Source organism: Pelodiscus sinensis, chromosome 4, assembly GCF_052426305.1.
Source record: "Pelodiscus sinensis isolate ZL-2025 chromosome 4, ASM5242630v1, whole genome shotgun sequence".
NCBI classification, from domain to species: Eukaryota; Metazoa; Chordata; order Testudines; family Trionychidae; genus Pelodiscus; species Pelodiscus sinensis.
The window spans coordinates 3,177,645-3,191,196 of record NC_143055.1 but is presented as its reverse complement, the minus strand read 5'-3'; the positions used below and the strand labels follow the sequence as shown (position 1 = coordinate 3,191,196).

At 42.9% G+C, this 13,552-nt stretch overlaps 1 protein-coding gene across 7 annotated transcripts in view; it reads right to left on the bottom strand.

Annotated features, from left to right (window-relative positions):
- ZNF638 (zinc finger protein 638) overlaps nt 1-13,552 on the bottom strand; it is an 86,414-nt gene that overhangs the window by 30,666 nt on the left and 42,196 nt on the right. For all 7 annotated transcript variants that reach the window (XM_075931066.2, XM_075931064.2, XM_075931067.2 and 4 more), the window contains 5 exons: nt 11,222-11,274; nt 6,168-6,299; nt 5,874-6,002; nt 5,317-5,358; nt 2,275-2,415 (listed from right to left, as the gene is read on the bottom strand). In XM_075931066.2, the coding sequence (XP_075787181.2) occupies nt 2,275-2,415; nt 5,317-5,358; nt 5,874-6,002; nt 6,168-6,299; nt 11,222-11,274 (497 nt within the window). The remainder of the gene's footprint in view (nt 1-2,274; nt 2,416-5,316; nt 5,359-5,873; nt 6,003-6,167; nt 6,300-11,221; nt 11,275-13,552) is intronic.

Sequence of the window (13,552 nt, the reverse complement as noted above, 5' to 3'; positions counted from 1 at the left end):
GCATCTGGCTTACTTCCTCTTTCAACTTAAATTACCTTAAAACCACAAGGTTGGGGGCAGGAGGGGTGTAATATCTTTCATTAGGGCAACTTCTGTTGATGAAAGAGAAGCTTTTGAGCTACACACACCTTTTTAGATGTGAGAAAGCTACTCAGTATCACAGCTAACTACAGTGGAACAAACTGCTCAGCAAAGTAGCCAACACATTCTAAGAGACCATTCAAGGTGAAATGGATCATTAACACCTCTGCAAACATGGGACAAAAAAGTGGGTTACAAAGCAGTTGTAATAATGAATCCAGTGTTTTAAGACCATTCCTCCAAAGGACAGCATTACTTCAGGCTTCGGATATTTACACAACAATGGATACCCTTCCAATATCTACCCCAAAGACATTGTCAAACCCGGATGATCCATTTACTCCTCATCCATAATTTTACATTCGCTTTGTCCAAACCATGGGAACAACCACAGGTATGCAGTGTTGTTGTAGTTGTGTTAGGGCCCTCAGGATGTTAACTAATGTGAATTTGTGTAAATGTGTAACTGCTGGATTTTGCAGCGATTACAAGTTTACACGTGGGGGGCAGGAGGGATCCAGTGCCAGCTTTAGAGTTGGCACCCCATGAGCACTGGCTCCCACCTATCCCTCCCCTACCCCCCCACTGTCTCTAACAAAGAGGCAGCAGGGGGAGAAGGGGCAGGCAGCTCCATGCAGCCAGCTCCCGCCTCGGATACAGAGGCAGTGGAAGGGGGAGAGGAGCTTTGCAGGAACTGAGCCAGTATACACAGGGAGCCACCTTGAAAGCTCGAATCCCATGTATACCAGCTCCCACCCCCTATGCTGTTGCTTCTTTATCAGAGGCAATAGCACCAGGGCGGGGCAGGACTCCACAGGAGCAGGTGCTCATGGAGAGACAGCTTTTAAACTGGATCCCTTCAAGCACCAGCTCCCACCTGCCTCTCTGCCCCCCCCCCCCCCATACTGCACTACAGCCCTTGTAAGAGGTTTGGCATTCATGCTAAAATTTGGCATTCATGCTAAAATTCGACACCCTCCGCACCGGACTTAACAAAGACCCCAACTATCTTACACATTACAAAGATAGCTTCCCCAATTATCACCTCTAATACTATTAACTCACAGACATTTCCCCTTCCCCACCTCTAATATTAACTCACTGGCATTCACCTTCCTTCCCCCCCCCCATCCCCCTTCTGTTCTGTAATGTGATTTGTCCTTTTCATGTGTGTTCATTTTTTTTTTAATTGTATCCTTTGGTATATATGGTTGTGACTGTTTTCTTCCATTATTTGATCTGAGGAAGTGGGTCTGGCCCACGAAAGCTCATCATCTAATAAACCATCTTGTTAGTCTTTAAAGTGCTACATTGTCCTGCATTTTGCTTCAGCTACCCCAGACTAACACGGCTACATCTCTACCACTTGTAAGAGGTGAATTTAAAAATACTATTTCTTTTGGTTTTTACAGTGCACATATTTGTAAAAAAATATAAAATGAGCATTGTACATTTTGTACTGTGTTGTGATTGAAATCGATGTCTGAAAATGCAGAAAACATCCAAAATATTTCAATACACCATATTCTATTATTGTTTAACAGCACAATTGTTAATGCTATTTTTCAATTGCATGATTAATCACCTGTCAACCGTAATTAAACCAAAAAGACTTAAAAGATGTTTCACACTACTGATTAGAGCAATAATTGTTTTAATAAATTTAAAAGTTAAAATGTAAAATTATATATACAAATACAATACACAAAATAAAATATTTTGATTTTTATATTTTACAAGTTTTTGTTCAGAAAAATCAAAGTGATTGTCTGAACAAGTCTTCAGAATGTTAATTGTGGAAGATTCCAATAAATCCACCTTTAGTTCTGAAACAGAAGAAAAGTTGTTCCAAAATTCTGAAATTTTCCTTTGGAATGGGAAGTTTTTGTTTCTACCAGTTGTACTTCAATTTCCCATCTTCAAAAGTACATATTTAGTGCCTGTCTTTCTTGACAATTCAATTCCATCTGAAACTATTCCTGATGTACTCTGAGTGGTTAGCAATAATGCAGCACTCCCTTTGTCCATGACACAAGATGCACTGGTTCCTAATAGCAATGGGCAGAATCAAGGACCCAACTTTTAACCTTCAATCTCTTGAATAGCAGATATGTTGCTACTGAGAGGTCATCAGATCCGATCATATATTTTTTATACGAAGGGCCTCACACACCAAGATTAAAATATACTTACCTTCTTTTTATTCTTCAACACGACATAGTGATCCACTTTACCAAATCGAAGTCCCACACAAACTACTTCAAGTTCTGTGTATCCTTCATCTGGTAAGTTACCAAGATGCACAAACTGATTATATAAAGTTTCTGTATTTACCTACAAGAAAAGCATAAAGATGGAAATTCAAAATGTTGAATTGAACGGGCAAATGCAGAAAAATTACTGTGAAAATTCTGTCATACCTGAAAAGAAAAAAAAAACAAAAACATATATATTCTTTTACTCAAGAGTTCAAATTATCAGATCCAACTTAGAAATATTCAGTAAACCTCAATGTGACTTCTACAACAGTGCTCCAAAAAAAACCTCCTTCCTCCTTTAACTGCTCATATTTTCACAATTTTAACTTTTTATAATGTGGCCTTGTATACCAAAGAAAGAGAGAAAGACTCACTCCTTTAGAAAAAGAAAAACACACTTAGAGCCTGTCACCTTAACCTTGGCTAGACAGGGATTTTATTTCTTGGACAAATAAGTTTGTCTTCTGGTACTTTAGTCTTTGATTCAGTCTCCTTCAACAGTTAAATGTGAACTTAACCTGAAGTCTGAGTTCCAACCAGTTAAAACCAAATTTTCTCCTTCTCAAGGTTTATGCCTAAAGACTGACAAGAGCTCTTTGACATAGGAAATTATTTTAGAAGTTTGCCTATAATAAAGCAAAGTAAAGGGTTCCTCTTGTTCAAAGATTAATATAAAACAAATAGGGAGCTTAACATTTGCTAAAGAAGGGAAGGTGGATCCAACTATGATCAGGATGCTCAAAGGAGTTGTCAGCTTTCCATATGAAGTCACGATTATGACAGCTGCACAGGATTTAGTAGATTACTGTGATGAAATGGGAATTATCTAATATTTTCTGAATTCTGCGTGTACCTCAGTTTCCCCTTTCCTGGGTGGGGGGAGGGGAGAAGAGGAGGAGCAGGTAGGATTAAGTTTGTTCTGAAGGTTGAGTAAGCAACATAGGTTTGTGGGGATCATCTCCCTTCCTGGGTGGAATGAAGAGCCATTAAAGAACCTACATCAACAAGATGGCTGGAGAGAAAATGGAAGAGCCAAAGACCATGGATTTTCACCACCTTTCAACAGGGAAGCGGAGCAGAAATCCCAGCTCAAAAACAAGGACAGAGATACAAAGTGGGGATTTAAAAGTTGGCTTCTAAAAGAGGTTTGGAGCGCTCTCTCACTTAGGAACTGATAAGGAATTCAAAAAAGATAAGAGACCAATCCTGAAAATGAAGCTCACAACAACATGTTCTCTAGGCTGACCAAAATGGACTATACTTAAACTTTCATTTATCCATGCTAACTTTAAGGACATCTTATTCTGAACATAAGAACGGCCACACTGAATCAGACCAATGGTCCATCTAGTCCAATGTCCTGTCTTCTGACAGTGGCCAATGCCAGATGCCCCAGAAGGAGTGAACAGAACAGGGAATCATCACATGATCTATCCCGTCACCCATTTCCAGCTGCTGACAAACAGAGGCTAGGGACACCATCCCTGCCCATCCTGGCTAATAAGTATTGATGGACCTAACCTCCATGAATGTATCTAGCTCTCTTTTGAACCGTATTAACATCCTGGTCTTCACAACATCCTCTGGCAAGGAGTTCCATAGGTTGACTGCGTGCTCTGTGAAGAAAACTTTCTTTTGTTTGTTTTAAACCTGCTATCCATTGATTTCATTTGGTGACCCCTAGTTGTAATGTTATAGGAGCAAGTAAATAACTTTTCCTTGTTCACTATTTCTACAACAGTCATGATTTTATAGACCTCTCTCATATCCCCTGCTTAGTCTCCTCTTTTGAGTTTAGGAAAGTCCCAGTCTTTTTAATCTCTCTTCATATGGGACCCATTCCAAACCCCTAGTCATCTTTGTTCCCCTTTTCTGAACCTTTTCTAAAGCCGAGATTTCTTTTTGGAGATGAGGCAACCACAGCAGTATTCAAGATGTAGGCATACCATGGATTTATATAGAGGCAATAAGCTATTCTCTTGTCTTATTCTCTAATCCTTTTTTAATGATTCCTAACATTGTTTGCTTTTTTGACTGCCGCTGCACACTGAGTGGATGTTTTCAAAGAACTATCCACAATGACTCCAAGATCTCTAGTCCCCATTATTTGGTATATAGAGTTGGGATTATTTTTTCCAATGTGCATTACTTTACATTTATCAACATTAAATTTCATTTGCCATTTTGTTGCCCAATCACTTAGTTTTGTGAGATCTGCCTTCCAGTTGACTAATAACCCTAATGTTTTGAAAGCCCTGTACGAGGGCCACTGTAAATACAAGTCTCTTTGAAGAATCAATGTCAATTGGACTCACTGAGCTACAATGACACGCAGTTAAGAGAGCTGAGGGAAGGCATGTGTGAGGAGAGAATGAACAGGAGGATCTCCCAGAACTCCTATTAAACATTTATCACTGGCACCCATTCACAATGTGTATCTAAATAAAGTTATGCTTGTTCAGTCCACTTCATGCTGTTTTCTATGAGCTCTCCTACTGATTAGACCTCTAATTAAACAAAAAGCACAGTACAGCTTGGACCTCCCATGGTCCAGCACCATCAGAATCTGACTGGTCCCAGATGAGGGATTTTGCCATAACCGGGGAGGTCATTTCTGGCACTCCTGCTGCCAGCCTCATCCCCTGTTCTGCCGCCCCACCAGGCTTCCTGGCTCCCCCTGCAACACAGCTGAGCCATGCACTGGGCTTCCCGGGTCCCTCATGCATCAAGCTGAGACTCTCTGATCCTGGAACATCCGTGGTCAGACCAGAGAAGCCCAGTTCATAGATACTTTTTCATACTACAGGTTGCACCTCTCTCTCATGTTTTACTTTTTATTTAATGAAATTTAATGTTTACACAACATTTAATTAATTTTATAGCACTTTGTGTAGCAATTAGATTACCAAACTATAAAAATATAAAAATTAGCAGATGGCTAAATTACTGACCAATTTTTTTAAATTATCCTACTTACCTTCAAGTTGGCATTTTTAATCATAGCAGTAAATATAGCTTCCTGAAAAGAAGAGAGCATACATTATAGTTCTGAAATTAGATGGTTGGTACGGTTGCATGTAATTGGAAGGCACAGCATTTCATTGCTACCACCAACAACATATCAAAACAGAACCTGAAAATTTAAGATTGATGTGACAATCTTTCCCAAATTTAAGTACTTGATACAGCAAACCTCTCTCAACACTACCTTCATTATAACTGTCACATTCGCTTTGCCAAACAAAAATTCTGTCTAGACCATATTTGCTAAAATACTTGGTAATGAAAAAACCAGTAGAAAAGAAGAACTGAGTTTTACAGTAAGTATAACTCCTTGGGTGTACCCTATGATGTGCGCGCCTTGGAGAGAAAGGAGGCAGGGCTTGCAATAAACAGTAACTTGAAATAGCAGGGATCTAATGGATATTAAGTAAAGAAGCAGTCTAGCCTAGCAGGGGGGAATACACAAATGGATGCTGAGTAACTGCAACCATCTTAAAAAGAAAAAAAATGCTTCGTATTTCATATGCTTACCTCATCTTTTACACTCTTGTATTCTGGTGCCATACTAATGCAGAGCTGATTTCCATCCACTGACATAGGGAAGCAAGTATAAAATTTAACCATGGAATCTGCAGATTTTTGAGTTATTTCCAGATATGCCTTTTAAACAAAAAAAGAAGTCTAAATGATCTTACAAAGCACAGATTTACTGTATGCCGTTATAAGTTAGTTTAACATCTGAACTTGCTATACATTTCTTTTAGAGCTTCTTTACATGATGACAGAATACCAGAAAACATTTTTTCTAAATACCAATTGGAATACCTTTTTATGAGAAGACAAAATTAAAACATCTTTCAGTCCTCCAAATGGCTTTGTTAGGTTGGAAACTTCCTCAACAGAATATCCTTTATCTGGTAAGTTTGAAATAACAACAACACAGATGTCATCCAGCTCCTGCAAACAAAGAAAGGTAGGTATTTTCACTAATCCACACTACTGCTCTAAATTAAAATAGTCAGTCAAGCCTTTCTGTATTTAAATTTCATTGTTTCTCTTAAAAGTGCATGTATTATTCTCAGATAACATCAAACTGGAGTAAAGGTTGAATACATAACAGAAATTTAAGAATAAAATTAATGATCCTGTAATTCTCTCAAAAGCCACACATTGTAAACCCAGAAAACTCAATTAAGGTTAAACTTAAAATAAAATTCAAAAAAGTTATGATATGGAAACAGAGCACCCAAATCATCTTTAATTTAGAAATGCTTTGATGCACTGTAATGACCATAATTACTACATAGTAAGGTCTGCAGTCACAGATTAGATTAAATCAACTTCTGAATATACTCTGGGTTTTTCCTGAATTTCCTGGGTTTGTAATGCTCGTTTCTCTAATCATTACAGGAATGCTGTAATGATTTATGAACGTCATCCTTGCTTTTTCTTAATGTGGTGAGATACTTCTAATGATTATGAAATTACGTAGCACTGACCTCAAGTCTTTATTATTTCTATTGTTTACCTTTGCACCCAAATGCACCAGGGCACACTGGCTGCTTTGTGTCTCTCTGGAACAGCACAAAAAAGCCAGTGTATTATCTGTTTCCCCCAGCTCCAGACCTCCACACATGCATACACAAATCTCTTTTCTTTTGCCTCCTTCCTATCATTGCTCTTGCACACCATCCTGCGATAGCCTTTTTTGCATAGAGCAGATATGGGCAATGAGTAGTTTTTAAAAAGAAATGTTTAACATTAATAGTCTTTTTTGCTATCTTTCATCACAAACTTTCTCCTTCAGAATGAGTCAATGAACAACATTCTTCTACAGATTTAACTTTCTAGTCCAACACTGATGGGTGCGGAACCAAAGAATTTGCCAGACCGCAGCATTAGCAACATTTCCCCTGCTTATTGGACTCTTAGGGTACTTCTAAACTACATGCCTCCATCGATGGAGGCATGTAGATTAGCCAGATCGGCAGAGGGAAATGAAGCCGCGATTATTTTAATCGCGGCTTCATTTAAATTTAAATGGCTGCCCCGCTCTGCCGATCAGCTGTTTGTCGGCAGATCGGGGCAGTCTGGACGCGCCGCGTCGACAAAGAAGCCTTTCTTGATCGGCACAGGTATGCCTCGTGAAACCAGGTTTACCTGTGCCGATCAAGAAAGGCTTCTTTGTCGACGCGGCGCGTCCAGACTGCCCTGATCTGCCGACAAACAGCTGATCAGCAGAGCGGGGCAGCCATTTAAATTTAAATGAAGCCGCGATTATTTTAATCGCGGCTTCATTTCCCTCTGCCGATCTGGCTAATCTACATGCCTCCGTCGACGGAGGCATGTAGTCTAGACACACCCTTAGGGGACAATTGGGGTAAATAACTTAGAACGCTGAGAGTCAGGACTAGTGGCTGTAAACAAACTTTATGGGACCGCGGGAAATGTAGCCACACCTATGATAAGTGGACATCCAGCTAACTAAAATCATGCCACATCATGATTATTGCTGGACCAGAATCCTGGACTAGGGAGGTTCAACCTGTGTAGAGATTTCTACTAACTGATCTCTTTCAAAATGGCTGCCAACTCCTACTGTTCTCAGTGAATGGGAAGCTACAGGACAGCAATTAACAGAATGGCCGTCAAATTGGCCACTGCCTGCTACTGTTCCCAATGAGAAAGAAGCCAAGCAGCCTGAGGGAAGATGGTGAGTAACATAACACCACCTTTACCCTTCTCTGAAGAGCAAAAAAAAGACAACCATTAATCCTAAACTAAAATCTTGATATCTATGCAATGCACAAGATTTTAAGTGATAGGTAACTAAAGGGAAATTTGAAAGGTGTCTGTTCTTCCACTATTAAGATAATTTGTTACATAATCATGACCTGACAACAGGCCAGGCCTGGGCAAAATACAGCCCACAGGCCGAATCTGGCCCACAGATGCTGTGGGAGCACCAGGCAGGCTCCCTGCTTGCCTTGCCCCACCTGCACACTGCTCAGAAACACAGCTGCAGGGCGGTTTTTCTTTATGAAGTGTGAGTCCAGAGGAGAAGGAGGAAAGCTTTAGGAGCTGCTCCCGCCCCCAGCACAATCCCACTGGCTGGTTTCTGGTCAGAAATCAGCCAATGGAAGCTGCCTGTTTCAATAACAGGCAGCCCCAAAGCAGTGGGGGCTCCAGAGCACATAGCAGCTGCCTGTGCAGAGGCGGGACAGGCAGCCCAGTTAGAGGCTCAGGGCTCCCTGCACAGCTTAGGGGGAACAGCTGAAACTTGAATTCAGTGATTGTACTCTAGGGCAGTGGTCACCAGCCGGTAGATTGGAATCTACTGGTAAATCTTGGAGCCTGTGACAGGTAATTTTGACTGGTTTAGCCAAGAGACTATCAAATGCTGGCACTTCAGCGGCCCCTCCTCGCACTGCTGCACACCTCCTGCCCTCTGCCTTAGAGATACTCCCACCTTCCCCCACTTGCTGGGCAGAGCAGGGGAGGGGGGGGGGGCACTGATGTCACAGTGCCCCCTCTTCTACCCTGTATTCTATCTCCACCGAATGGAGGGGGGCACAACAGGGCCTGGGATGGAAGGAGTTTGCTGGCTGCTTCTGAGAGTGGTGCAGGGCTAAGGCAAGGGTGAGCCTGCCTTAGCCCCACTGCATCACCTGTGGTAAGCAGTGTCCTGCTGGATCCTGCATCCTAAACCCCTGCCCGTCATAAACCCCCTCCTGCACCCCAACCCCAAGCCCTCCCGAGACCCAAATTCCCTTACAGAGCCTTTACCCTGAACTCCCTCCTTTACCTCAACTCCCTGCCCCAGGCTCAGATCCTTAACCCAAGTGCTGCTGGCTGTTAATTCTTCTGGCCAGAGCCTGTCTTTGGCACCCAGTCCCTCCCTTCCCCAACTCTCTGCCCCCCACTCCACATACACAAATCCTCTGCCCCTCTCCTGTACCCATATCCCCTTCAAGATCTGGCACTCCAATCCCCTGTCCCAGATCGCAGTCCCCTACAGCCCTAGCTCACAACCCAAATCCCTGCATTCTCTCCAGTGCCCCAGGTCATAAGTGCCTCCTTCACCCAAACTCCCTCCCTTACCCCAAGCTCTCTTCTGCACCCAGTCTCCATCCCAGACCCTGCACCTCCTCCATTAATATCATGGAAAAGAGTGCAGCCCTCAACCACTTTCCAAGCTCCTGGAGTGGCCCCCCATCAAAAATTATTGCCCACCTCTGCAGCAGGCTGAATTAATTTAAATCTTTGTAGGTTTGTGCTCTAATAACTTGGCGTGTTGTGAGCAAGACACGAGAAGTCATTCTTCCGCTCTACTCTGCGCTACTTAGGCCTCAGTTGGAGTATTGTGTCCTGTTCTGGGGGGCGCACTTCAAGAAATATGTGGAGAAATTGGAGAGGGTCCAGAGAAGAGCAACGAGAATGATGAAAGGTCCAGAGAACATGATCTATGAAGGAAGGCTGAAAGAATTGGGCTTGTTTAGTTTGGAAAAGAGAAGACTGAGAGGGGACATGAGAGCCGTTTTCAGGTATCTAAAAGGGTGTCATAAGGAGGGGGGAGAAAACTTGTTCATCTTGGCCTCTGAGGATAGAACAAGAAGCAATGGGCTTAAACTGCAGCAAGGGAGGTTTAGGTTGGACATTAGGAAAAACTTCCTAACTGTCAGGGTGGTCAAACACTGGAATAAATTGCCCAGGGAGGTTGTGGAATCCCCATCTCTGGAGATATTGAAGAGCAGGTTAGATAAATGTCTATCAGGGATGGTCTAGACAGTATTTGGCCCTGCCATTGGGCAGGGGACTGGACTCGATGACCTCTTGAGGTCCCTTCCAGTCCTAGTATTCTATGATTCTATGACACTATAAAGACCTGCAACCAAACTTTCCATTGGATAATCTTTCCTTCAGGAGAAGGTTTTAAGGTACTTTTGGACCCAATAGGGTCCGATCTCAACCTGTAAAAATAAAAAATAACCCACCGCGCTGCACTGCAGAGACAGTGCCATCTACCCTAGGTCACGTGCCCGCCGCCTGTGGCCCCAAAACGCTGTCTGGGACTCGCCCCACTCCTACGCACACAACGGCTTGGGCATCCACCTTGCTCCCCATGGCTACAGTTACCAGGTAGTCTAAAAAAATCCCGGACATACTTGATTTGGGGGGGGAGGAGAGGGAGGGACCAGCCAGGAGGAGAGCACAGCTGGCTGGGAGGAGGAGGGGGAGATGCCAAGCTGGTCAGGGCAGTGGGGCTGGTCAGGGGAGAAGCGGCTGGCGGGAAGCAGAGTTGGGGGGGGGGGCAGTGGGGCTGGGCAGGGGAGATCGGGAGAGGGGCGGTGGTGGGAGGGGAGCTGGGGCAGTAGGGCTGGCCAAGGGAGATCAGGGGAGGGGCAGCCAGTGGGAAGCAGAGCTGGGGGGGGGCCAGCGGGGCTCGGCAGGGGAGATCGGGTGAGGGGCGGTGAATTGGGGGGGGAGTGGATGCCTTGAGCAATAAGGATGAAGGGGGAGTTCATCCTTTTGAGAACAAGAGGGGCAGGGAAAGAGTTGGAGGGAAAAAGTGGACTGTAGAATGAAAAGTTGGGAGACTCGTTATTCTATAACCTCGACACGTATCAAGAAAGACCAGGAACATAACAATGTAAAAATTAAACTCTCATTTGCATACGTGCCTCTCTTTTAGGGACCCCCCAATTCTGGGGAAAGATTATATTGACTCTACAGCTTCATTGCTGTCCCTCTATATATTATGCATATAAATGGAAGGCTGAAATTCTGATGTCTACACGAGTATCTTGGACCAACATTGAATTCATACTTGAGAAACATTTACAGATTAAAGTAATTTTGCTTTGAATATTTAATCAAACCTTGCTTGCTGGCTCAGTCGGTTCTTCGCTCTTTGTAACCTCTGCAGTAGTTTCTGAAAGAAAAGGAGTAGGAGGGTCCCACTTAGCTTAGTATGCCTTTAAACATTATACAAGTATTTATCTATCCAGGGAATGCCTATATAATCTCTCAAAGTATTCACATGCAAATGTTCACTTTCTAAACTGTGCCATTTTAAAAGATTTGCTGTTTCAATCTTCTAAATACAAATTTCAAAGTGATAGAAAATACTGGATTATGTCTTCATTTACTGGACATGGATAAAATTACACTGGTGGTAACAACTAGAACTATAAACCCAATTTATTCAGAAATAATAGTTTTTAACAGCACTTTGCACTTGAAAAAAGTGCCCAGAAAAATGCAGACAGAGCAACATTATAACATACAAGGAAGTGGCCCCAAACACAACGTTGTGAAAAACCACCAAATCTGTGGGGCAGGCATAATAAAAGGGGGCTCATCTATATTGCAAAAATACCTGTCTTCTTGTAACTAGTTTAGCAACCATGAGACACCATCAGTAGCTGGCAAGGGCAAAACACTATTAGGCACACAGTAACCAAGAATTGATGTTTTGTGTGAATGAACCCTACTGAGAACCAAGCATGCCAGAAACTGATTAGAACACTAATTACAAGAAATAGTGTAACAAAGGCCTATTTTAGTTAATTTTACATAAGTAAACTGAGGCACCAAAATTAAATGAGTTGATGGGAGAGGTGGGAATAAGCTTAGTAATGTTAGATGTGGTAACCTAGACTTTAGTAAAACATTTTATACAGATAGTCTTGTATGTCCTTCTTATAAATACACTAGGGAAATGCAACCTAAATGGGGTTACTAGAAGATGGGTGCATGACAGGTTGGATGACCTTTTTCAGAGATTTATCAATAGTTCATAGTCCAGGGAGCAGTTTTGGGACCTGGTCTGTTCAGTATCTTCATCAGCGATTTAGATGATGGCATAGAGAGTACATTTAAAGTCTGTGAATGATATCAAGCTGGGAGAGGCCACAAGGGCTTTTGAGGATAGGATTAAAATTCTAAATCATCTGGGCAAACTGGAGAAGTGGTCTGAGGTAAATAGGATAAACTTCAAGAAGGACAAATGCAATCAGTTGCACACATACAGAATGGGAAATGACAGTCTAGGAAGGAGTACTGCAGAAAGGGATCAAAGGGTCATAGTGCACCACAAGCTAAATATGAATCAACAACGTGACTCTGTTGCAAAAAAACCCCACAAGTATTCTGGGGCGTATTAACAGGAGTGTTTTAAGCAAAACATAGTAAGAAATTCTTCTGCTCTACTTTGTGCTGATTAGGCCTCAACTGGAGTAGTGTGTCCCGTTTTGGGCACCATATTTCAGGCAAGATGTGGACAAATTGGAGACTATCCAGAGGAGAGCAACACACACAATTAATGGCCTAGGAAACATGATCTATGAGGGAAGATTAAAAAATTAGGATTATTTAGTGTGGAAAAAAGAAGCCTGAAAGGGATATGATAACAATGCCTGAAAGGGTGTTACAAGGAGGAGGGAGAAAAATTATTCTCCTTAACCTCTGAGGATAGGACAAGAAGCAATGGGCTTAAATAGCAGCAAGGGAGGTTTAGGTTGGACATTAGGAAAAGCTTTTTAACTGTCAGGGTGGTAAAGCACTGGAATAAATTGTCTAGGGAGGTTGTAGGGCCGGGGTGGGCAATAATTTTTGATGGGGAGCCACTCCAACATTTTGGAAAGTGGTCTAGAGCCATATTCTTCCATGGTATTAATGGAGGAGATGTGGGGTTTGGGATGGGGCTGGGTGCAGAAGGGAGCTTGGGGTAAGGGACTAGGATGCAGGAGGGAGACTGGAGTCTGAGGGACTTGGGATGAAGCAAGCGGTTGTGACCCAGGGCAGGGGACTGGAGTGCAGGAGTTTGGGATGTGACCTGGGTAGGAGGGGATTGTGATCTGGGAGGGGGTATGGATGTAAGAAAGGGGACAGAGGATTTGGTTATGTTGAGTTGGGGGGGCACAGAGAGTTGGGGGCAGGAAAGGGCTGGGTTGCCAGAAGCAGGTTATGGCCAAGAGACTTACTTGTCAGCTGCTAAACTAGCCTGCCTGCAGAGCTTCAAATGTTTCCCTGCCTGCCTGCTTGCCTGACCATGTGCTTCATGAATAACTGAACCCAGGAGAGGGGGTGTGATTCTTCTTAGCTTCCTGTTATTCTAACAAGCAGCTCCCATTGACTGGTTACTTCCAGAAACCAGCCAGGTGTGGGGGAGGGGGGACAGCTTCTAAAACTTCCTCCCTCCCCTCTAG